Here is a 26,072-nt window from a genome sequence, read left to right on the forward strand (position 1 = left end):
ACAATACAATTAACAGCTCCTTTGATCTCTATTAACACACAAGTGAATTGGCCTATGGCTCTGGCCTGAGCTGGTCTCAATATATACTATTAGGTGTGTACTATGGCTCTAAGCCCTGGTCTACACTAGGACTTTAGGTCGAATTTAGCAGCGTTAAATCGATTTAAACCTGCACCCGTCCACACAGTGAAGCCCTTTATTTCGACTTAAAGGGCTCTTAAAATCGATTTCCTTACTCCACCCCTGACAAGTGGATTAGCGCTTAAATCGACGTTCCCGGCTCGAATTTGGGGTACTGTGGACACAATTCGATGGTATTGGCCTCCGGGAGCTATCCCAGAGTGCTCCATTCTGACCGCTCTGGACAGCACTCTCAACTCAGATGCACTGGCCAGGTAGACAGGAAAAGAACCGCAAACTTTTGAATCTCATTTCCTGTTTGGCCAGCGTGGCAAGCTGCAGGTGACCATGCAGAGCTCATCAGCACAGGTGACCATGATGGAGTCCCAGAATCGCAAAAGAGCTCCAGCATGGACCGAACGGGAGGTACGGGATCTGATCGCTGTTTGGGGAGAGGAATCCGTGCTATCAGAACTCCGTTCCAGTTTTCGAAATGCCAAAACCTTTGTGAAAATCTCCCAGGGCATGAAGGACAGAGGCCATAACAGGGACCTGAAGCAGTGCCGCGTGAAACTGAAGGAGCTGAGGCAAGCCTACCAGAAAACCAGAGAGGCGAACAGCCGCTCTGGGTCAGAGCCCCAAACATGTCGCTTCTATGATGAGCTGCATGCCATTTTAGGGGGTTCAGCCACCACTACCCCAGCCGTGTTGTTTGACTCCTTCAATGGAGATGGAGGCAATATGGAAGCAGGTTTTGGGGACGAAGAAGATGATGATGAGGAGGAGGTTGTAGATAGCTCACAGCAAGCAAGCGGAGAAACCGGTTTTCCCGACAGCCAGGAACTGTTTCTCACCCTAGACCTGGAGCCAGTACCCCCCGAACCCACCCAAGGCTGCCTCCTGGACCCGGCAGGCGGAGAAGGGACCTCTGGTGAGTGTACCTTTTAAAATGCTATACATGGTTTAAAAGCAAGCATGTGAAAGGATTACTTTGCCCTGGCATTTGCGGTTCTCCTAGATGTAGTCCTAAAGCCTTTGCAAAAGGTTTCTGGGGAGGGCAGCCTTATTTCGTCCTTCATGGTAGGACACTTTACCACTCCAGGCCAGTAACACATACTCGGGAATCACTGTAGAACAAAGCATTGCAGTGTATGTTTGCTGGCATTCAACCAAAATCCGTTCTTTATCTCTCTGTGTTATCCTCAGGAGAGTGAGATATAATTCATGGTCACCTGGTTGAAATAGAGTGCTTTTCTTCAGGGGACACTCAGAGAAGCCCATTCCTGCTGGGCTGTTTGCCTGTGGCTAAACAGAAATGTTCCCCGCTGTTAGCCACAGGGAGGGGGGAAGGTTGAGGGGGTAGTCACGCGGTGGGAGGAGGCAAAATGCGACCTTGTAACGAAAGCACATGTGCTATGTATGTAATGTTAACAGCAAGGTTTACCCTGAAAGAGTGTAGCGACTGTTTTATAAAATGTGTCTTTTTAAATACCGCTGTCCCTTTTTTTTTTCTCCAACAGCTGCATGTGTTTCAATGATCACAGGATCTTCTCCTTCCCAGAGGCTAGTGAAGCTTAGAAAGAAAAAAAAACGCACTCGCGATGAAATGTTCTCCGAGCTCATGCTGTCCTCCCACACTGACAGAGCACAGACGAATGCGTGGAGGCAAATAATGTCAGAGTGCAGGAAAGCACAAAATGACCGGGAGGAGAGGTGGCGGGCTGAAGAGAGTAAGTGGCGGGCTGAAGAGAGTAAGTGGCGGGCTGAAGACAGGGCTGAAGCTCAAATGTGGCGGCAGCGTGATGAGAGGAGGCAGGATTCAATGCTGAGGCTGCTGCAGGACCAAACCAGTATGCTCCAGTGTATGGTTGAGCTGCAGCAAAGGCAGCTGGAGCACAGACTTCCACTGCTGCCCCTCTGTAACCAACCACCCTCCTCCCCAAGTTCCATAGCCTCCACACCCAGACGCCCAAGAACGCGGTGGGGGGGCCTCCGGCCAACCAGCCACTCCACCACAGAGGATTGCCCAAAAAAAAGAAGGCTGTCATTCAATAAATTTTAAAGTTGTAAACTTTTAAAGTGCTGTGCTTAAAGTGCTGTGTGGCATTTTCCTTCCCTCCTCCACCACCCCTCCTGGGATACCTTGGTAGTCATCTCCCTATTTGTGTGATGAATGAATAACGAATGCATGACTGTGAAGCAGCAATGACTTTATTGCCTCTGCAAGCGGTGATTAAAGGGAGGAGGGGAGGGTGGTTAGCTTACAGGGAAGTAGAGTGAACCAAGGGGCGGGGGGTTTCATCAAGGAGAAACAAACAGAACTTTCACACTGTAGCCTGGCCAGTCATGAAACTGGTTTTCAAAGCTTCTCTGATGCTTACCGCGCCCTCCTGTGCTCTTCTAACCGCCCTGGTGTCTGGCTGCGCGTAACCAGCAGCTAGGCGATTTGCCTCAGCCTCCCACCCTGCCATAAACGTCTCCCCCTTACTCTCACAGATATTGTGGAGCACACAGCAAGCAGTAATAACAGTGGGAATATTGGTTTCGCTGAGGTCTAAGCGAGTCAGTAAACTGCGCCAGCACGCCTTTAAACGTCCAAATGCACATTCTACCACCATTCTGCACTTGCTCAGCCTGTAGTTGAACAGCTCCTGACTACTGTCCAGGCTGCCTGTGTACGGCTTCATGAGCCATGGCATTAAGGGGTAGGCTGGGTCCCCAAGGATACATATAGGCATTTCAACATCCCCAACAGTTATTTTCTGGTCTGGGAATAAAGTCCCTTCCTGCAGCTTTTGAAACAGACCAGAGTTCCTGAAGATGCGAGCATCATGCACCTTTCCCGGCCATCCCACGTTGATGTTGGTGAAACGTCCCTTGTGATCCACCAGAGCTTGCAGCACTATCGAAAAGTATCCCTTGCGGTTTATGTACTCGGCGGCTTGGTGCTCCGGTGCCAAGATAGGGATATGGGTTCCGTCTATAGCGCCACCACAGTTAGGGAATCCCATTGCAGCAAAGCCATCCACTATGACCTGCACATTTCCCAGGGTCACTACCCTTGATATCAGCAGATCTTTGATTGCGTGGGCTACTTGCATAACAGCAGCCCCCACAGTAGATTTGCCCACTCCAAATTGATTCCCAACTGACCGGTAGCTGTCTGGCGTTGCAAGCTTCCACAGGGCTATCGCCACTCGCTTCTCAACTGTGAGGGCTGCTCTCATCCTGGTATTCATGCGCTTCAGGGCAGGGGAAAGCAAGTCACAAAGTTCCATGAAAGTGCCCTTACGCATGCGAAAGTTTCGCAGCCACTGGGAATCGTCCCAGACCCGCAACACTATGCGGTCCCACCAGTCTGTGCTTGTTTCCCGAGCCCAGAATCGGCGTTCCACAGCATGAACCTGCCCCATTAGCACCATGATGCATGCATTGTCAGGGCCCATGCTTTCAGAGAAATCTGTGTCCATGTCCTGATCACTCACGGGACCGCGCTGACGTCGCCTCCTCGCCCGGTATCGCGTTGCCATGTTCTGGTGCTGCATATACTGCTGGATAATGCGTGTGGTGGTTAATGTGCTCCTAATTGCCAAAATGAGCTCAGCGGCCTCCATGCTTGCCTTGGTATGGCGTCCGCACAGAAAAAAGGCGCGGAACGATTGTCTGCTGTTGCTCTGACGGAGGGAGGGGCGACTGACGACACGGCTTACAGGGTTGGCTTCAGGGAGCTAAAATCAACAAAGGGTGTGCCTGTACATCAAGGAGTATTTCAGGCAGGACTGCACGGAGGGTTCCAATAAGAAATGGTGCACCTAAGTTATCGTTGTTATTGGAACAAGGAGGTTAGCCTGGCCTCTGATTGATACATGGCTAGATTTACCTCGCTGCACCTTCTCTGTGAGTGACTGCAGTGTGATCTAGACAGGGGAGGAGGCAAATGAGTACAAAACAAATCTGGTCTATTTCTTGTTCTGACCCACTCCATCTATCTTTTACATCTTTGGCTGGCAGCAGACGGTGCAGAAGGACTGCATGCCATCCACATCTCATGGCTGCTTGGCAGAAGATGGTACAGTACGACTGCTAGCCATCCTCATCTCTTGCCTGCCTGGCAGAAGATGGTACAGTACGACTGCTAGCAGTCCGTATCGCCTGCCCGCTCACCATAAGACGGTTCAATAGGACTGCAGGACTAAAGAGAATGACCTGGTCAAGTCACTCCAAATTTAGTCCCTGCGCCCATGTCTGCCCAGGCGCTCCCAGCCGATGTGGCCAGGAGCACCTCGGACACGACGAGGACGACTACCAATCGTATTGCACCGTCTGCTGCCAGAAGGCAATGGGTTGCTGCTACTGTGCAGCAAAGCCGTACCGCGTCTGCCAGCACCCAGGAGACATAGGGTGACGGTTACCTGAGCTGGCTCCATGCTTGCCGTGGTATGGTGTCTGCACAGGTAACTCAGGAAAAAAGGCGCGAAATGATTGTCTGCCCTTGCTTTCATGGGGGGAGGGAGGGAACGGGGGCCTGACGATATGTACCCAGAACCACCCGCGACAATGTTTTAGCCCCATCAGGCATTGGGATCTCAACCCAGAATTCCAATGGGCAGCGGAGACTGCGGGAACTGTGGGATAGCTACCCACAGTGCAATGCTCCGGAAGTCGACGCTTGCCTCGGTACTGTGGAAGCGCTCCGCCGAGTTAATGCACTTAATGCACTTAGAGCATTTTCTGTGGGGACACACACACTCAAATATATAAAACTGATTTCTAAAAAACCGACTTCTATAAATTCGACCTAATTTCGTAGTGTAGACATACCCTAAAAGCCAAAGCAACTCTTGTGGGAGGTGTGGGAAGGTGCACCACCCAAGTGGCAATAACTAGTGGATTATAAATGTGGAGGCCCCCTCTGCCTCTGGAGGTGATGAAGAAAACATATTTAACAGCAGCCATTGCTAAAAACTTTTATCGTGTATTATGAGCTTCCCCAGCGCACGTCTGCAGATGCTTCCCTGCACATGGGGCAAATCATACCCATGCCAAGACACATGCCTCCTGGGATAGTGAGCATAAATGAGATACAAGAGATCTTTTGCGCTAGGTCACTACTGTCTTTTGTGCCTTTTTCCCCAAAAACACACCAGTACATGGACAAACCTGTGCAATTACATTACTGAGTATTTCCCTCAGTTTGAGAAGATGGTTTTAAAACCATTCTAGGTAGATGAATGCCAAAGGATTTAAATGACACAGAAAGTCCTCCAACCATGGGCATTCTATGGCTGACCGTCCAGTAGCTAGAATCATTTGGGGCATTTCTACTGAGCCTAAAGGGTTCAGAAAAGTTTGAACAAATTTGTTTGTTTAAATTTCCCTGACTAGAGGAACATCTTCATTGGTACTGTTTGTTGCACTAAATAATCAGGATCAGGCTTGGTAACTGGACATGGGCTCTGGGCTACTTGTTCCTGCATCAAGGTAGCCGTGTATTAACTATTTGCATTGGTTTTAGCTACTTTTTATCATGTGGGCAGGGAAGGTTTTGGTTGAAAGAAATACAAGAGCTTAGTTCTGCTAAAACTGGGCAAGTTATTTAGGTTTTAAGGAAATTTGCCATGACTGTTGGGACTGTTTGGTGTTTTGTACCTCTGTCCGCTATTATTATAAAGCTGAAACATGAGTGTACAGCTGCTGTCTGTTGTATGTGTACCAGTGTCTGTATGTTGAAATAATATAGATTAAGTTACAAGATAACAGGCACCTGTTATTTCTTGAAGCGTAAAGAACAAAAACAAAAATATAACAGGCTATTTTAGAATTTTGATTAATAGTTTCAGCGATAAATTCTGAATGTGAATGTTTTCAGAAAAAAGTCATGTGTGTTCAGAATAAAGCAGAATTCAGAAGTTTTGCCGGGTCAAGTATATATTGGGTACTGAGATACCACAATGAAAAATACAGAACAAATGCATAATGAGACATAACATGTATGTTCAGTAGTAGTTATTAGACCCATGTATTAAAAATAGTTATGTAAAGCATAGGAAAGTCATTTATTGACAAAAATTAAGACTGTTTACTTATCAGCTCACCTATAAGATTCTTACATACATACTGCCCAGTTACCCTGTTTTGACACAAACTTTGAGGAAAATGGAAGTTTAAAACATGAAAATCTTTTCTTTGCCAAGAGGGACCTAATACAGACCATAATTCTTATGTTAAATCAGAACAAATCTGGCTTTCTCTCAATCATGATGGTTTTTCTAGTCACGATGGGTGGCCTGCTCAAATTTGGCTTTTTACTCCTCGGTTAAGGAGATTATTCTTATGTTGTGTATACCGAAGTCTAAATAAATCCAGCTGGTGGTCTTGTCTGGAAAATTACTACTTGAAAAGAAATATTGTCTTGTTTAAGAGTAGCAGCCGTGTTAGTCTGTATTCGCAAAAAGAAAAGGAGGACTTGTGGCACCTTAGAGACTAACCAATTTATTAGAGCATAAGCTTTCGTGAGCTACAGCTCACTTCAAGTCTCATTTCAGGGCATGCTGTAAACTGCAGCAAGAACTCAGCAGGCAGAATGTTGTTTTAGGCACTGTTGGCTTCATGTCATGTATGGTTAATGGTGGATTAGCTGCCTTTATGGGGGAAGGGAAGATGAGAGAGGCTGTCTCAAATCAGGCAGTAAGAAATGATAATGTTGTCATCAAAATGGTTATAAAAGAACATAAGAATGGCCATACTGGGTCAGACCAAAGGTCCATCCAGCCCAGTATCCTGTCTACCGACAGTGGCCAATGCCAGGTGCCCCAGAGGGAGTGAACCTAACAGGTAATGATCAAGTGATCTGTCTCGTGCCATCCAGCTCCACTCTCTGACAGACAGAGGCTAGGGACACCATTCCTTACCCATTCTGGCTAATAGCTATTAATGGATTTTATTCTTTTAATTAATTTGCCTGGTACTGACGTTAGACTTACCGGTCTTTAATTGCCAGGATCACCTCTAGAGCCCTTTTTAAATATTGGTGTTACATTAGCTATCTTCCAGTCATTGGGTACAGAAGCTGATTTAAAGGACAGGTTACAAACCATAGTTAAAAGAAAAGGAGTACTTGTGGCACCTTAGAGACTAACCAATTTATTTGAGCATAAGCTTTTGTGAGCTACAGCTCACTTCATCGGATGCATACTTCTGCCAGGCCAAGTTGATAGCAGCAAGGGCCGGGTTCAGTACACAGGGGTTCCCTCTCATCAAAGCAAATGCAGAACTGGCTAGTGACCTGGGAAAATCTTACACACCTCCTGGGCGCCTCAAAGAGGCAATACTTCCCCTCTCACAAGCACAGAGTCTCGGTGTAGCAGAGAATCTTTAATAACATGAGGTAAACGACATCAGCATTAAATTGGGGAAACACCACAACTAGTGTTCATTAACCAAACAATGAGCAAAGACCCACCCCAGCAAATTGGGCCACATCCTTTCCCTTGGGTTCTTGAGTCCCAGAACCCAAACGTCTCTTGAGTCCAGCAATCCACAGATCACCCAAAGTTCAAAAAGTCCAGCCCCAGAGTTCAAAAGTTCATCTGCAGAGTGTTGCTCCCCAGTCTGGCTAAAATGTACCTGTGTGTGGGGGGAAAGAGGTAAGGGGCACCTTACGTGTCCTGAAGCTGACTGCCCCACAGGGCTCTGCTCTGCTCCGCTCAGCTCAGCTGTCTCACGACCGGCTCCGCTCTGCACAGCTCACCGTCTCACGAACAGCTCTGCTCAGCTCGCCATCTCACGAACACTCCACCAGCCTATCCACGAACAGCACCACTGCACTCTAGTTCTTCCAGCTCCCCGCTACTTGACACAGTGCTCAGTGATTCCAGCTCTCAGTGATTTCAGCTCATAGTAGTGGGAGCCTTAGTGCTGGTGCACCATAAGGCCAAAGTGAATTCAGCACAGTACCTGTAGCAAGACTCTTAACAGACCCAAAATTAGCTCTGACATTCCACAGTGGAGAGAGACAGAGGTGCAATTGGTGTTTCAGGCCCTCAGAAAGGGGCCCACACCACCAGGTACAAATACCTGTCTCAAGCCTCTCTCAATTCACAGAGTTTTGGAACCCATGTCTCTTGCCTAGCGAGTGCTACTTAGTTGATGGTGAGTCCCTCCAGCATATCAAAAGGTCAAGTACAGTTCCAAGCACAGTTCCCATAATCAGGGTAATAACAATTTATTCTTCCCACCCCAATAACAGAGACACTGGGGATCCCACAACAGCCAAAGTGACCATTTGGGCAGTTATGGCCTCATTCTAGGCGGGGTGGGTGTGCCTATGCAAATGAGATCAGCCCCTGAAGTTCTTTTCCATAGCTTGCCACACCTCACCACCAGATGTCAGGGTGGAGCTCATCCTGACACTGCTTACATCCTCCCCCCAGCCGAGAATTTGGCGTCCCGACAAATCATACTCCCTTTATACCAACTCATTGGTTTCCTCCAAAGGGCCTCAGAAAGCCCACTTTAGCTTCCACAATCCTGTGTGCTAAATGTATTGGCTCCTCACTAGTCACCCCAGGTGCATCATAAGTTAACAGTTTTACTGGTCTTATCACCCTGTCTCGTCTATTGAGAATCTCTGTTGCCGAGGTAGAGGGAACATCCTCTTGATTGACGGATGGAGAGCCTTCCTTTGAGGGTCCCTCGGCTACTGGCGTAGGACCCTGCACTCTTAGTTCTAACGTGGGAGGGTCCAAGGTGCCCAGGACATCCTCTACCTGTGTGCCTCCATTATCCAATAACCTGTGTGTGTCATCACACGGGGGTCTCATCAGCGGCACAGGGGTGTCAGAAGTGGGCCTAAATAATTCTGCCATGGGGTTTAGGGTGGAAGAGGGAGAACTCTCATTTGGTTCAGCTGATTGAGACTGAACTCTTGTCTCCATCCCAGGATACACCAGGGTTGTGTCTTCCTCCTCAGACTCACTCTCAGACATGCAGAATAGGGGTAAGTTAGCTGCAGGGGGCCCACTATCTGTGTTGGATGGCGGCTTTGGTCTAGCACTTCTGTTCTGCCTGGCTGCCCTGTCGTGGCCCATCTCATAAGGGGTGCTTACCAGTTCCCCCACAGGGAGCAAAAGGTTTCTATGCACCATCTTTATTTGCCCTGGACTGTCTTCAGGTTTGATCTTGTTTCCACAGTATGCATCCGATGAAGTGAGCTGTAGCTCACGAAAGCTTATGCTCAAATAAATGGGTTAGTCTCTAAGGTGCCACAAGTACTCCTTTTCTTTTTGCGAATACAGACTAACACGGCTGTTACTCTGAAACCATAGTTAATAGTTCTGCAATTTCACATTTGAGTTCTTTCAGAACTCTTGGGTGAATGCCATCTGGTCCCGGTGACTTGTTCCTCAATTAATTCCAAAACCTCCTCTAGTGACACTTCAATCTGTGACAATTCCTCTGGTTTGTCACCTACAAAAGACGGCTCAGATTTGGGAATCTCCCTAACATCCTCAGCCGTGAAGACTGAAACAAAGAATTCATTTAGTTTCTCTGTAATGACTTTATCGTCTTTAAGTGCTCCTCTTGTATCTCGATCGTCCAGGGACCCGACTGGTTGTTTAGCAGGCTTCCTGATGTACTTAAAAAAACATTGTTATTACCTTTTGAGTTTTTAGCTAGCTGTTCTTCAAACTCCTTTCTGGCTTTTGTTATTACATTTTTTACATTTAATTTGGCAGTGTTTATGCTCCTCTCTATTTACCTCACTAGGATTTGACTTCCACTTTTTAAAAGATGCCTTTTTATCTCTCACTGCTTCTTTTACATGGTTGTTAAGCCATGGAGGCTCTTTTTTAGTTCTTTTACTGTGTTTTTTAATTTGGGGTATACATTTAAGTTGAGCCTCTATTATGGTGTCTTTGAAAAGTGTCCATGCAGCTTGCAGGGATTTCACTCTAGTCACTGTACCTTTTCATTTCTGTTTAACTAACCTCCTCATTTTTGCATAGTTCCCCTTTCTAAAATTAAATGCCACAGAGTTGGGCTGTTGAGGTGTTCTTCCCACCACAGGAATGTTAAATGTTGTTATATTATGGTCACTATTTCCAAGTGGTCCTGTTATAGTTACCTCTTGGACCAGATCCTGCGCTCCACTCAGGACTAAATCAAGAATTGCCTCTCCTCTTGTGGGTTCCTGTACCAGCTTCTCCAGGAAGCAGTCATTTAAAGTATCAAGAAATTTTGTCTCTGCATTTTGTCCTGAGGTGACATGTACCCAGTCAATATGGGATAATTGAAATCCCCCATTATTATTGATTTTTTTATTTTGATAGCCTCTCTAATGTCCCTTAGCATTTCATCGTCACTATCACTGTCCTGGTCAGTTGGTCGATAATAGATCCCTACTGTTATATTCTTATTAGAGCATGGAATTACTATCCATAGAGATTCTATGGAACATGTGGATTCATTTAAGATTTTTATTTCATTTGATTCTACATTTTCTTTCACATATAGTGCCACTTCTCTCCCCCCCCCCCGCCGACCTGTTCTGTCCTTCTGATATATTTTGTACCCCAGAATGATTGTGTCCCATTGATTGTCCTCACTCCACAGATTTCTGTGATGCCAAATATATCAATATCCTCCTTTAACACGAGGCACTCTAGTTCACCCATCTTATTATTTAGACTTCTAGCATTTGTGTACAAGCACTTTAAAAACTTGTCACTGTTTATTTGTCTCCCCTTTTCTGATGTGTCAGATTCTTCATGTGAATGTTTCTCGTCTGATCTGGCCCATACTTTATCCTCTTCCATCCTCCCTCCTGACTAAAACCTAGAGAATCTCTATCAATAGACTCTCCTCTAAGAGAAGTCTCTGTCTGATCCATGTGCTCCTCTGCAGCAATCGGCTTTCCCCCATCTCTTAGAGTATGTCTACACTACAAAATTAGGTCGAATTTATAGAAGTAGTTTTTTAGAAATCGGTTTTATATATTCGAGTGTGTGTGTCCCCACAGAAAATGCTCTAAGTGCATTAAGTGCATTAATTGGGCGGAATGCTTCCACAGTACCGAGGCTAGAGTCGACTTCCGGAGTGTTGCACTGTGGGTAGCTATCCCACAGTTCCCGCAGTCTCTGCTGCCCATTGGAATTATGGGTTGAGATCCCAATGCCTGATGGGGCTAAAACATTGTTGCGGGTGGTTCTGGGTACATATCGTCAGGCCCCCGTTCCCTCCCTCCCTCTGTGAAAGCAAGGGCAGACAATTGTTTTGCGCCTTTTTTCCTGAGTTACCTGTGCAGACGCCATACCATGGCAAGCATGGAGCCCGCTCGGGTAACCGTCACCATATGTCTCCTGGGTGCTGGCAGACATGGTACTGCATTGCTACACAGCAGCATCAACCCATTGCCTTGTGGCAGCAGACGGTGCAATACGACTGGTAGCCATCATCATCATGTCCGAGGTGCTCCTGGCCACGTCGGCCAGGAGTGCCTGGGCAGATATGGGCTCAGGGACTAAATTTGGAGTGACTTGACCAGGTCATTCTCTTTAGTCCTGCAGTCAGTCCTATTGAACCGTCTTATGGTGAGCAGGCAGGCGATACAGATTGCTAGCAGTCTTACTGTACCATCTTCTGCCAGGCAGGCAAGAGATGAGGATGGCTAGCAGTCCTACTGCACTGTCTTCTGCTGAGCAGCCATGAGATGTGGATGGCTTGCAGTCCTTCTGCACCGTCTGCTGCCAGCCAAAGATGTAAAAGATAGATGGAGTGGATCAAAACAAGAAATAGACCAGATTTGTTTTGTACTCATTTGCTTCCCCCCATCCCCCGTCTAGGGGACTCATTCCTCTAGGTCACACTGCAGTCACTCACAGAGAAGGTGCAGCGAGGTAAATCTAGCCATGTATCAGTCAGAGGCCAGACCAACCTGCTTGTTCCAATAAGAACAATTACTTAGGTGCACCATTTCTTATTGGAACCCTCTGTGAAGTACTGCCTGAAATACTCATTGATGTAAAGCCACCCCCTTTGTTGATTTTAATTCCCTGTAAGCCAACCCTGTAAGCCATGTCGTCAGTCGCCCCTCCTTCCGTCAGAGCAACGGCAGACAATCATTCCGCACCTTTTTTCTGTGTGGACGCCATACCAAGGCAAGCATAGAGACTGCTCAGCTCACTTTGGCAATTAGGAGCACATTAAACATTATCCAGCATTATCCAGCAGTATATGCAGCACCAGAACCTGGCAGAGCGATACCGGGCGAGGAGGCGACGTCAGCGCGGTCCCGTAAGTGATCAGGACATGGACACAGATTTCTCTGAAAGCATGGGCCCTGCCAATGCATGCATCATGGTACTAGTGGAGCAGGTTCATGCTGTGGAATGCCGATTCTGGGCTCGGGAAACAAGCACAGACTGGTGGGACCGCATAGTGTTGCAGGTCTGGGATGATTCCCAGTGGCTGCGAAACTTTCGCATGAGTAAGGGCACTTTCATGGAACTTTGTGACTTGCTTTCCCCTGCCCTGAAGCGCATGAATACCAAGATGAGAGCAGCCCTCACAGTTGAGAAGCGAGTGGCGATAGCCCTGTGGAACTATCTGTGGCCTTGCAACACCAGACCGTTACCGGTCAGGTGGGAATCAATTTGGGGTGGGCAAATCTACTGTAGGGGCTGCTGTGATGCAAGTAGCCCATGCAATCAAAGATCTGCTGAAATCAAGGGTAGTGACGCTGGGAAATGTGCAGGTCATAGTGGATGGCTTTGCTGCAATGGGATTCCCTAACTGTGGTGGGGCCATAGACGGAACCCATATCCCTATCTTGGCACCGGAGCACCAAGCCGCCGAGTACATAAACCGCAAGGGGTACTTTTCAATAGTGCTGCAAGCTCTGGTGGATCACAAGGGACATTTCACCAACATCAACGTGGGATGGCCGGGAAAGGTGCATGACGCTCGCATCTTCAGGAACTCTGGTCTGTTGCAAAAGCTGCAGGAAGGGACTTTATTCCCAGATCAGAGAATAAGTGTTGGGGATGTTGAAATGCCTATATGTATCCTTGGGGACCCAGCCTACCCCTTAATGCCATGGCTCATGAAGCCGTACACAGGCAGCCTGGACAGTAGTCAGGAGCTGTTCAACTACAGGCTGAGCAAGTGCAGAATGGTGGTAGAATGTGCATTTGGATGTTTAAAGGCGCGCTGGTGCCGTTTACTGACTCGGTTAGACCTCAGCGAAACCAATATTCCCACTGTTATTACTGCTTGCTGTGCGCTCCACAATATCTGTGAGAGTAAGGGGGAGACGTTTATGGGGGAGACGTTTATGGCGGGGTGGGAGGTTGAGGCAAATCGCCTGGCCGCTGGTTACACACAGCCAGACACCAGGGCGGTTAGAAGAGCACAGGAGGGTGCAGTACGCATCAGAGAAGCTTTGGAAACCAGTTTCATGACTGGCCAGGCTACGGTGTGAAAGTTCTGTTTGTTTCTCCTTGATGAACCGCCCCCCTTGGTTCACTCTACTTCCCTGTAAGCTAACCACCCTCCCCTCCTCCCTTCGATCACCGCTTTCAGAGGCAATAAAGTAATTGTTGCTTCACATTCATGCATTCTTTATTCATTCATCACACAAATAGGGGGATGACTACCAAGGTATCCCAGGAGGGGTGGTGGAGGAGGGAAGGAAAATGCCACACAGCACTTTAAGCACAGCACTTTAAAAGTTTACAACTTTAAAATTTATTGAATGCCAGCCTTCTGTTTTTTGGGGCAATCCTCTGTGGTGGAGTGGCTGGTTGGCCGGAGGCCCCCCCACCGCGTTCTTGGGCGTCTGGGTGTGGAGGCTATGGAACTTGGGGAGGAGGGCGGTTGGTTACAGAGGGGCTGCAGTGGCAGTCTGTGCTCCAGCTGCCTTTGCTGCAGCTCAACCATAGACTGGAGCATACTGGTTTGGTCCTGCAGCAGCCTCAGCATTGAATCCTGCCTCCTCTCATCACGCTGCCGCCACATTTGAGCTTCAGCCCTGTCTTCAGCCCGCCACTTACTCTCTTCAGCCCGCCACCTCTCCTCCTGGTCATTTTGTGCTTTCCTGCACTCTGACATTATTTGCCTCCATGCATTCGTCTGTGCTCTGTCAGTGTGGGAGGACAGCATGAGCTCAGAGAACACTTCATCACGAGTGCATTTTTTTTTCTTTCTAATCTTCACTAGCCTCTGGGAAGGAGAAGATCCTGTGATCATTGAAACACATGCAGCTGGTGGAGAAAAAAAAGAGACAGTGGTATTTAAAAAGACACATTTTATAAAACAGTGGCTACACTCTTTCAGGGTAAACCTTGCTGTTAACATTACATACATAGCACATGTGCTTTCGTTACAAGGTTTTATTTTGCCTCCTCCCACCGCGTGACTACCCCCTCAACCCTCCCCCCTCCCTGTGGCTAACAGCGGGGAACATTTCTGTTTAGCCACAGGCAAACAGCCCAGCTGGAATGGGCTCCTCTGAGTGTCCCCTGAAGAAAAGCACCCTATTTCTTCTATTTCTATTTTTAAGCATCATGGTGACCATGAATGATATCTCACTCTCCTGAGGATAACATAGAGAGATAAAGAACGGATGTTGTTTGAACACCAACAAACATACACTGCAATGCTTTGTTGTACAATGATTCCCGAGTATGTGTTACTGGCCTGGAGTGGTACAGTGTTCTACCATGGGGGACACAATAAGGCTGCCCTCCCAAGAAACCTTTTGCAAAGGCTTTGGGAGTATGTCCATGAGAGCCGCGAATGCCAGGGCAAATAAATCCTTTCACATGCTTGCTTTTAAACCATGTACAGTATTTTTAAAGGTACACTCACCGGAGGTCCCTTCTCCGCCTGCCGGGTCCAGGAGGCAGCCTTGGGTGGGTTCGGGGGGTACTGGCTCCAGGTCCAGGGTGAGAAACAGTTCCTGGCTGTCGGGAAAACCGGTTTCTCCGCTTGCTTGCTGTGAGCTATCTACAACCTCATCATCATCATCTTCTTCTTCGTCCCCAAAACCTGTTTCCGTATTGCCTCCATCTCCATTGAAGGAGTCAAACAACACGGCTGGGGTAGTGGTGGCTGAACCCCCTAAAATGGCATGCAGCTCATCATAGAAGCGGCATGTTTGGGGCTCTGACCCGGAGCGGCTGTTCGCCACTCTGGTTTTTTGGTAGGCTTGCCTCAGCTCCTTAAGTTTCACGCGGCACTGCTTCGGGTCCCTGTTATGGCCTCTGTCCTTCATGCCCTGGGAGATTTTGACAAAGGTTTTGGCATTTCGAAAACTGGAACGGAGTTCTGATAGCATGGATTCCTCTCCCCATACAGCGATCAGATCCCGTACCTCCCGTTCGGTCCATGCTGGAGCTCTTTTGTGATTCTGGGACTCCATCATGGTCACCTCTGCTGATGAGCTCTGCATGGTCACCTGTGCTGATGAGCTCTGCATGGTCACCTGCAGCTTGCCACGCTGGCCAAACAGGAAATGAGATTCAAAAGTTCGTGGTTCTTTTCCTGTCTACCTGGCCAGTGCATCTGAGTTGAGAGTGCTGTCCAGAGCGGTCACAATGGAGCACTCTGGGATAGCTCCCGGAGGCCAATACCGTCGAATTGTGTCCACAGTACCCCAAATTCGACCCGGCAAGGCCGATTTAAGCGCTAATCCACTTGTCAGGGGTGGAGTAAAGAAATTGATTTTAAGGGCCCTTTAAGTCGAAATAAAGGGCTTCATCATGTGGATGAAGGTTTATATTGATTTAACGCTGCTAAATTTGACCTAAAGTCCTAGTGTAGACCAGGGCTGAGTTTAAAAACTGCTCTGCAACCTTTTTAATATTAAATGCCAGCAGTCTGGATCCACTTTGGTTTAGGTGGAGCCCATCCTTCCTGTATAGGCTCCCCCATCCCAAAAGTTTCCCCAGTTCCTAATAAATCTAAACCCCTTCTCCCTACACCATCGTCTCATCCACACATTGAGACTCTGAATCTCTGCCTGCCTGCCTGGCCCTGCGCGTGGCACTGGAAGCATTTCTGAGAATGCCACCATAGAGGTCCTGAGTCTCTTTCCTAGCAGCCTAAATTTGGCCTCCAGGACGTCTCTTCTACCCTTCCCTATGTCATTGGTACCTACATGTACCACAACCACCGGCTCCTCCCCTGCACTACGCATAAGTCTATCTAGATGCCTTGAGAGATCTGCAACCTTCGCACCAAGCAGGCAAGTCACCGTATGGTTCTCCCGGTCATCACAGACTCAGCTATCTGTGTTTCTAATGATCGAATCTCCCATTACTAACACCTGCCTTTTCCTATTGACTGGAGTTCTCTCCCCTGGAGAGGTAACCTCAGTGAGAGAGGATACCCCAACATCATCTGGAAGGAGGGTCCCAACGATGCGAATGTTTCCCTCTGCTCCCGTTAACTGTTCTCCTTCACTGGGCCTTTCATCCTCCTTAACAGTGCAGGTGCTGTCAGACCAGAGGTGGGACAAATCTACAGTGTCCCAGAAAGCCTCATCAGCATACCTCTCTGACTTCCTTAGCTCCTCCAGTTCTGCCACCCTGGCCTCCAAAGCCCGTACACTGGCTCTGAGGGCCAGGAGCTCCTTGCACCAGATGCACACATATGCCACCTGCCCACAGGGCAGGTAATCATACATGCTACACTGAGAGCAATAAACAGGATAGCCCTCACTCTGCTGCTGGGTTTCTGCCTGCAAACTTTCCTACAGCTACCTAAGTTAATGATAGGGGTTTTGTTTAAATCAAGAAGTTTTGTTTATAGTTTAGTTTAAAGGTTTTAAAGAATGGCAAGTGTACCTCGCCCCTTTCCACTCCCCTTCCAAACTCCCTGTTAGCAGTCCCTGGTTACTTGCTCACTGCTTTATAAAGCCCTGTTCTTCTTGATAGCCCTGCCCACAACTAAGGCTCAGCCAATGAACAGAGGCTTCTAGATTTCATACCTTGTTTAGAAGCTCACAGCTTCCAACTGCTGGCCACAGCACACGGTCCTTCAAACAAAAACAGACAGACAAACACAAGCTCAGCACACAGCAAGTAACCCCCAAACACAAACACACACTACAGACAGCACTTACCCCAAGGGTCCCATATTTGTTCCTCCTTCACCTGGAGAGCTCCCTCTCAAAACTCCCTGTTAGCAGTCCCTGGTTGCTTGCTAAAGTTTTAAAAAGCGATTTTATCTTAGAGTAATTGCTTTCTGCTCAACTGTACTCAACTGTGATGGATGCACTGATGTTGTTTTGCCTTGTCTTACCCTTTATTGCAGTTACTACATGTTGGAAAACAGACCCAGGAACATCTATGGCATGGTTTGCTACTCATGCTTGTTGGCACCTCCTAACACCAAGGAATGTAAGTGTTCCTTAGTTTCTGTGTATTTCATTCAGTTTTGACTTGAATTCAGCTGGAAGTTTCATATGCAGCTCAGTATTGTGCTGGTGCCTATGCCAGTCAAAAATCAGAGTCAGCCCTCAGGAAAGCTAGATCTGCTTCCAGCAAGATCACACTGCAAATTAAACAAGAAATTCAGGGAAATTAGAACTTTTGATTTTAGGTCCTATTCTGTCATGTGATGTTTTTCCCATCTCCAAATATACTCATATGTGATCAATTACCCTTCTTTAACTGGCTGCTCTCTAGACGTTCAATGTCTTAAGGACTAGCTAGTGTCCAGGTTTCTCTGAGGCTGCTGTACTGGGAGATAAGCAACACTGGAATTCTAATGACTTGAAAGTTCCAATTAACCACTTCTCTGCTATGCTGGGTCCCTGCCCCTCCATTAAGAAAGGAAAAAGCGGGGGGGGGAGGTCTCCAAAGAAGACTGGGGTGAGAGAAAGAATGACATACAGCTGGCAAGATGTTTCAGCAGGGAGAGCAAGGCTGGCAGCTGAAGAAAAGTGGATGAGGATGGGACTCTTTTGGAGATCAAACTAGGAAGGAGAAAAGGTCTTATTTAATAAGAGCAGAAAGGGTGGGCTCAGGAGGAAGGATGAAGTCCTGCTAGCAGTGGGAGGAAACTAGGGAAGGGATGAAAGCCAAGACTACTTGTCTCCTGTTCCTAAGTTTACACATTCCTGGCAAGAACAACTAATTTTTAGGTTAAAGGTTAAGGTTAAAACTGGAAAGAAAGATATCCCTAACCATCATCTCATTAGTTTGCTATAAAGCAGCAGTTGTCTTCTAAGCACACAGCCTCACACTCTGGTCACTGTGAGACAACCAAAATATGGGACATCTTCCTCTAGGTCCAGGTAAAAGAGCATCTTGCCTTTTCATGCTCTTTTTCAGTCACAAGGTGGGAGGGCTGACGATAGAATTTGAACTTGTTTAAGAAGCTGCTGAACTCTCATTTGTTAATTGCAAAAAGAGAGAGACTGTACTCCAGTGGCACTTGCTAATCATCATGTTGAACTGGGCCAATGGTTGATTCATCCCTGCTCATGGGAAGAAGAGAGAGATAGTCACCGACAACTCCCCACTGTAGTTAAAGCTTCTGGGAGCCCGATCTCCTCTTTCTGTGGGGGATGAAGAAGGAGGTGGTGGGATTAGAAAGTCTCTGTGGGTGGGAGTGAAGGGAATGGAGCTTCTCTCAGCTAACCCAGGAAAGAAGAGATGTGGGGAGGAACAGAGGAGAGCCCCAGCCAGCAGCCAAGGGAGTGGGCAGAGAGCTTTTTTCCCCCCTACAAGCAGATAAGAATGAGGCCTGCTCATACATCTTTCTATTTTTTACAAGTCCATCAAACGCACAAGTATCGCGATATCGGATCTGTATGATATAAGGGCTGGGATTGTCAAACAGCTACCAAACTGTTCAGATGTCTCTGTGGCAATTAGCTAACAGATGATCACTGATACACAGCAAACAAAACAAGTTGCAGGTTTACAATACTTTTTGGCCTTTGTTTCAAGAGGTGGGGTTACTTCGAAGAACTGTACACTTGTGACTGCTAGGCACGGCCATTTCCGCTTACCACCACCAATCACTGCAGCTGCACTCCCATCTTCTGCTCGCATTTGTCCTACATAAACCATGGAGAAGGGATCAGGTTGAGCTAGTAGACATGACATCCTGAATTGTGATGGGTGTGAGCACATGCTCAAGAGTTTTGTAAATTGGAGGCTGAATCATACCAAACATGTAAGATATGGAATGTCTGGCAAGGAGCCATGAGAGGGGCTTATGGCTATTGCCTACTTCAAAAAGGCAACTTCTGTTTTTTATAGGGTATTTGGCAGGTACAATATAAACACGTCTAATTCTTTGAGAAAAGTATATTACACGGCTTTTTGACCACATTCATTCTGAATTTGCCAAAGGCACCAATAAATGGGTAGAATACACATTATCTTTGGGAGTAGTTTAGGCAAGCACATTAATCTACTAAGAAATCAAATGGGCTGTAGGAGAAAATAGCAATCTAAATCAGAGTGCACATCAGTACTTCAATCAATTCCAGTAAAACCAAACATTTGACTACACATTGAAAAGTATTTAACAATTTCTGGAAAAAAAATTGAATCCAGGTTGCTTGCGGCGGATCCCTCTAGGCATTAACACCAGAGAATTTGTTTTATTAGGTACAGAATTCTAGATACTGTTGTGAGATTGGTGCTTTATAATAAATAATAATTTGCAAATAAAATGTAAAAGCCCTTTCCTTTGGGATCTCTTGAAGAGCTCAGTCACTGAGTCAAGCAGCATAAAATCCAATAACAGCAAATGATCAGAAAGAAAACATCTTTATCCTAAATTACAGTGAAATCAAATGGTCTCAGCCAGCGTGCAAAGATACTATACAGTTATTGATGCCTAATTGTATAATCTTTCCAATAATACAACTTCCTGCTCTGATTGGTTGTGGGTACAAGTTGCAGAACTACAGTACTGTACTATGAGTATGCACTGTCTTCATTCTGATTTACTACTATGGTACTTCTGCTATGATTGGCTCCTGTACTCTGATGTTCCATGTTGTGTGCCAGCAACAGAAATAGTGCCTCCATTTCTCGCTCCCTTCAGCTAACAAACTGGAGAACTGGTCTGAGTTTAAAAGGGTGAAATTCAATAAAGACAAGTGCAAAGTAATTCACTTAGGAAAGAGAAAAATTAAATGCACAACTACAAAATGGGGAATAACCAGGTAGGTGGTGGTACGGCTGAAAAGGATCAGGGGATTAGAGGCGATCGCAAATTGAATATGAGTCAACAATGTGATGCCGTTGGAAAAAATGATTGTATCAATCTGGGGTGTATTAACAGGAGAGCTGTATATGAGACACGGGACATAACTGTCTCTATCTACTTGGCCCTAGGGAGGCCTCAGCAGAAGTACTGTGTCCAGTTCTGGGTACCGCATTTTAGGAAAGATGTGGACAAATTGGAGAGAGTCCAGAGGGGAGCAACAAAAATGATAAATTGTTTAGAAAACCTGAGTTCAGAGGAAAGGTTAAAAAAAAACAACTGGGTATGTTTAGTCTTGAGAAAAGGAGAGAGAGAGAGGGAAGACCTGATAACAGTTTTCAAATACTTAAGGGCTGCTCTAAAGAGGACTGTGATCAATAGTTCTCCATGTCCACTGAAGGTACAAGTAGTAGTAATGGGCTTAATTTGCAGCAAGGGAGATTTAGGTTAGCTATTATGAAAAACTTTCTAACTATAAGTGTAGGTAAGCTCTGGAATAGGCTTTGAAGGGATGTTGTGGAATCTCCATCACAGGAGGTTTTTAAGAACAGTGGTCAGTGATGGTCTAGGTTTACTTGGTCTTGCCTCAGCACAGGGGGCTGGACTTCATGACTTCTCAAGGTCTCTTCCAGCCCTACATTCCTATGATTCTAGGACATCAAAAAAGGCTATGGTTTACATGAAGAAAGAAACAGGATAGTGTAAAAAACTCTACAGCAAATGGAATTGCCAGAATATTTTAAATCTTTTTACTTATTTCCCTTTGTCCTCTCAACTGTCTCCCATCTTTTCCTCTCAGAAAGGTTTGTGTTGTCAGAATAGCTGCCATATGTCAAACAGTAGGAAAATTCCCTCCAGATTCAGTTTTTAAACACACACGCACACACGCACACGCACGTACATCAGTGGACAAAAGACTTGCTGATCTATAGAGAAAGAAGGGACTGGGGAAAGTAGAAGAATGAAGTGATCAAAAAAAAAAGGGAGGGAGGGAGGAAAAAGCCAAAACAATTGACTTTTTTGAAATTTTACTTTCAGAAGTTTGGCAGCCCATTTTATCTATGTTTTTCCTCACATAAAATAATAAATCAGTAATGTAATAAAGAGGTTACTTACCAGTGTTGTTCTTCCAGGGTGCCACCTCTGCCTAGTCACTCTTGTGGGATTAGCGACTCCCGGCGTTAAACTGTAGAATCTTCTTGCCAGCAGTAAATGTTAGAGCTGCTCATTTCTCCCTCCTCCAAACCTCATGGAGGATTCTGAGGATAACATGAGGGGAAATGTGCCCAAGAGCTTTCAGTTCCTTCCCTAATGTCAGAATTCTTTTCCTGAGACTCCAAAGAAGCAGGGAAGGTGGCTGGGGAGTGTGACTATGTAGAGGTGACTCTCATAGAAGAGCTACTTAAAAGTAACCTCTCTTCCTTCAAGTGGCCTCTCCTTATTCCTACTTGTGAGAGATTAGCGAGCAGTACAACCCACTAGGAAGGTTGGCTGAGATGTAGTAGGTGAACAAGGACTGCAAAACTCCCAAAATGAGCATTAGCTCTGGATGTCAGTCAAGAAAGTGCTGGAAGTGACCTCACTTTCGCTCTCCCAGATCAGATCTCAGATAAGCATCGGATTCAAGTACATACAGCTCTTTGACTAAGAACATTGCAAATCCTATGAAGACAGAAGGCCTACAATGGATGCTGCCTTCAAATTAGTTGCATGTCTGTTTCGATATATCCAGGTGAATGAACACCTGGCAAAACATAACAAAGGTGTAAAGGAGACTTGGTAAAATACAGAGAAATTAGTGGCCTGTATTAGATGAAAACAGAGATACTGTGGAAATGGGGATGAGGATGCTGACTAAATCATGCTTCTTATATGGCTACAGTTTGTAGAATATTGGCCAGTATCTCATTAAGTCATAGAATCTCAAGGATGGAAGGGACCTCAGGAGGTCATCTAGTCCAACTCCCTGCTCAAAGTAGGACCAATCCCCAATTTTTGTCCCAAATCCCTAAATGGCCCCCTCAAGGATTGAGCTCATGACCCTGGGTTTAGCAGGCCAATGTGCAAACCACTGAGCTATCGCTCCCCCCCTCCCATAGACTGCAGCTCTCGTTATGAGGGATATCTGCCCAGCTATGTGTTACAGATACTAACTAGATCAGAGGCCACAAGACCTTTGGGAAACAAGACTCTGACCCCAAAGCAACTGAGATACACATATAAGAAAGAATATTCCAGGGGCAGCTAATAAATACATCCACTTGCAGTACTCACAGCACAATCAGGTGCATTGTGCCAAAAATGTGGATTTTTTTAAAGCAGCCATGACAGCAGATCAGTCAAAAAATCATTCCTTCTAATCTCCCCCTCCCCCCCGCTCACATGCTGAAAGAAGTGGTATTAATCAACCTATGTAGTTTTTTAAACCTAACACACCTGGACTAATGGTCTGACAATTTAATTTTTTAAAAGAGATACTAAAGTAATTTTTTCATTATCAGAGTGAGGCTAACATCTGGAAACATCCCTTTTGTTGTTGGTGCATTCTTAGAACTTTAAAACAACCAAACAGATGAGAATTTTAATGTAGTACAAAATAATTTATTAAAAGGCTGAGGGCTTTGTATGTCGTGTTCCAATCAGAAGATCACTTTTATAGCTGTGTTTTAAAAACCCTGAATTCTGGGCCTTTAGCTGAAATGCTTAAAACACTTAACACAGAAAAACTCCTTACAGTACTAGTAATACTATATAAAAAGAAAAAAAATATATAAAAATTATTTGTAACTCTCTGTTCTTTGTAATATCACCATTTTCTTTCCTTGCCAGTTCTGTCCTTTTGTATTTGATCATTCCCTCCCCCCACATTGCTCCCTTGCCCCACCCATTTCTTCCTTGTGTCCAGTGATGCTTACAAATGAATAGCCTTGTTAGCTGGAACTGACAAACTTATTTTCTTCACTTCTTTGACCTTAGAGCACCCAATTCCTCTTACCACGCAGAATGGAAGAGATGTCTAGGGAAATGCTAGGTTGTTCACTAGGTGGAGTAGCCCAGCTCTCATTCCCTTGAGGTTTGGCAACATGAAGACAAGAGTTTGAGGTTACATCAGGGTATATTAGCCTCAGCCTCATTTCTTATTCTAGACAAAACCTCAGAGGGAGGGATTCGAGGGCCAACAAAAAAGAATGCCTGCTCAGTCACCTGAAGCCTGAGGATCTATGGGAAAACTTTGTTCCAACTATGGAGATCTTGTGTCATCCTTTGAGAGGGCCTGCCTCTCCATGCTGCCTGTGGAACACCAGCTCCTAGTCTCACAACTCATTCAGAAACCATGATGCCATGTTTTTTTCACATGAGCGACAGTGGGAAATTCTAGGGAGTTGCCACAGCTTTGCCCCCTTTCAGTCTTGCAAGTCTGCCCCAAAACCAGTAGAACCCCAACATCATGCCACTCACGTAGAAGGGCTTCCAAGGTCTCATAGCAAGACTAGGAGATTAATGTCATTTTGGGTCCATTCTCCTCCATCTCACATTTTTTGGAGCCATTATAGTAGAATTTCAGCTCTTTTTATCCCTTTCATGTTGCACAGCAAAAGAGATGTTAGACTCCACATACAGAGTTTAATTCACAGAGCAGAAACCTATAAATTATAGGTGCCACATAATAATTACAACAGTTATAAAATCCAAAATCAAAATACAACACATGCAAGTGAAGTGCCAAACCAAGGCCACATAGCCTAGAATAATCATCACCTCCGCTCCCTCCAGAGAGCACTGTCACAGGGTGCACTTACCGCTCATAGCGCCTCTTCCCAGCCGTCCTGGGGATTAGCTCTGCCAGACGTTGTGCCCTCCTCAGGTGGTGTCTCTTCTGTCATCCTATCAACCCCTCTCACTCCAGGAACTGCAGCGTCCCTTTCATGACCCGGCCTGCTCCCTTGACATGGCTCCCCCTTCCGGGGGGGTGTCACAAAATCTTTCCAGAACAAATCATCCCAGGCAGTACACTGTCCTTGGCCTGGCCTGTGCCATGTCCCCAGTGACTGGTAAGGGACCCCAGGCACCCTCTACTCCAGGTTCCAGCTCAGGGTCCTTCCAGTCAGCAGCCAAGGTCTGCACTCCTATTCCTTGGTGCTTTCCCCTGAGCCTCTGCCGATTTTCCTGGATTCCCTCCTCTTTGGGTTTGCCAGCCTCCCAACTCCCTCCTCCCAAGGAGTAACTGTGGACTACCCTTTATAGTACCAACACACCTCCCGTCACCCAGGGAGCAACTGAACATTTCCTCCCTGCAGCCCCTTTCTGCTCTCAGCTCCTGGGCTTTATACAGGCCTTTCCTTTTCCTGCCCAGCTAAGCCTCATTTAATCAACCCCTGCTCCCTGACTCCTCCTCCACATACAGCCTAAGGAGTTAATTGGCTCAGCTTGCCACCTTCACTCCTCCTGGGCTTGTGTAGGATAGGACACCCCATCACAGCCACCTAATCAAAGACACAAGAGAAAAATGACGTTGCTACTTGAAGGGGTAGCAGAGAGAACACAACAGCACAAAAAGTATCCTTTTGTGTGTTTTAACACCAGTGGCTACTTACAAGTTTGGCAAGAGCTAATGTAAAAGTTTGGCTGTATATCGCCAAATTATTACAGGTTTAAAAGGCTCAAATTTGGGAGCTAAATTATTTCACAGTGGGCATGATCTCGTGACGGCTGAAGCCAACAGGAGTTCTTACACTGATTTCAGTAAGCACTAGGTTAGGCCCCCAGTATCTCTTTGGCTGTATTTCTGGAAATGATACCATTATTGCACACCTCACAAATGCCATTTTTACTATTCAGCAATCTTCTCCAATTTAAGGTGAAATTCTATTGCCTGGGAGATTCTTCCTCTTAGTTAGTGATTTCAGTGTGTGGTTATGCAACGTTTCCAAATTTGACAGGCTAATATTAGGCACCTAAATAAATGGACTGATTTCAACAGATGCTGCAGCTCCCATTTGGGAATTGCACCTCTAAAAGACCATGCATATAGGTGCCTAAATATGAAGTCACACTTTGAAAATTCTGGCCTGTGTTTACCAGATAGCTAGTCCTATCCTTAGGACTAGATTTACACTTGTAGTCTTGGTTCAAGGTGCCTTGCTCAGGGCCAGTTACAGATTTCACACCTTTGTTGCCTTTCACCAGTCTAGATTTCAGTCCAACCCATATTCTGGGTTACCATTATTTTTTTTCCATTTTGTCTTACTTCTGCTCCCCTCACAGCCCCTGCACGAGCTGTTCAGAAGGCAGTACGTTTCTAATGAGTATACATTGCCATTCATTCCCCTGGCAGAGTTTTACAGACAATTTTAAATACACACTATTTACAGAGTTGCTGTGACACTGCCAGGTACTGTAAAGGCACATATTTTTACACTGTGTATGAAGTATACTGTGAAAAAGCTGTGACAACCTAGTTGGTGTTCACCTAGAGCAGTGTGCTTCAAGAACACCTAAGAAGTTACACACCAGCATGGTGTCCTGCCAGCTTTGCTGCTGCTGACACTTCTATCCCAGTAGTAGGGCCCCCTGGGACTGGCCAGCAGAAGGAGGAGCTGCCATTCTCTCACCACCACTCCAAATAGCTGCACTGAGGAGAAAAGGGGTCATCTGATCTTTGCTGCTGAGTACCACCATGCCCAGCCCATACATTGCATGGATCCTTTTGACTGGCCTCT

General features: G+C 46.3%; 1 protein-coding gene across 4 annotated transcripts in view; it reads left to right on the forward strand.

The window, feature by feature from the left end:
- Positions 1–26,072, forward strand: part of EDAR (ectodysplasin A receptor) — a 139,290-nt gene that overhangs the window by 92,145 nt on the left and 21,073 nt on the right. For all 4 annotated transcript variants that reach the window (XM_084617101.1, XM_084617104.1, XM_084617103.1 and 1 more), the window contains one exon: positions 17,437–17,522. In XM_084617101.1, the coding sequence (XP_084473227.1) occupies positions 17,437–17,522 (86 nt within the window). The remainder of the gene's footprint in view (positions 1–17,436; positions 17,523–26,072) is intronic.

Source organism: Lepidochelys olivacea (genome assembly GCF_965140295.1).
Source record: "Lepidochelys olivacea isolate rLepOli2 genome assembly, chromosome: 1".
NCBI lineage: Eukaryota > Metazoa > Chordata > Testudines > Cheloniidae > Lepidochelys > Lepidochelys olivacea.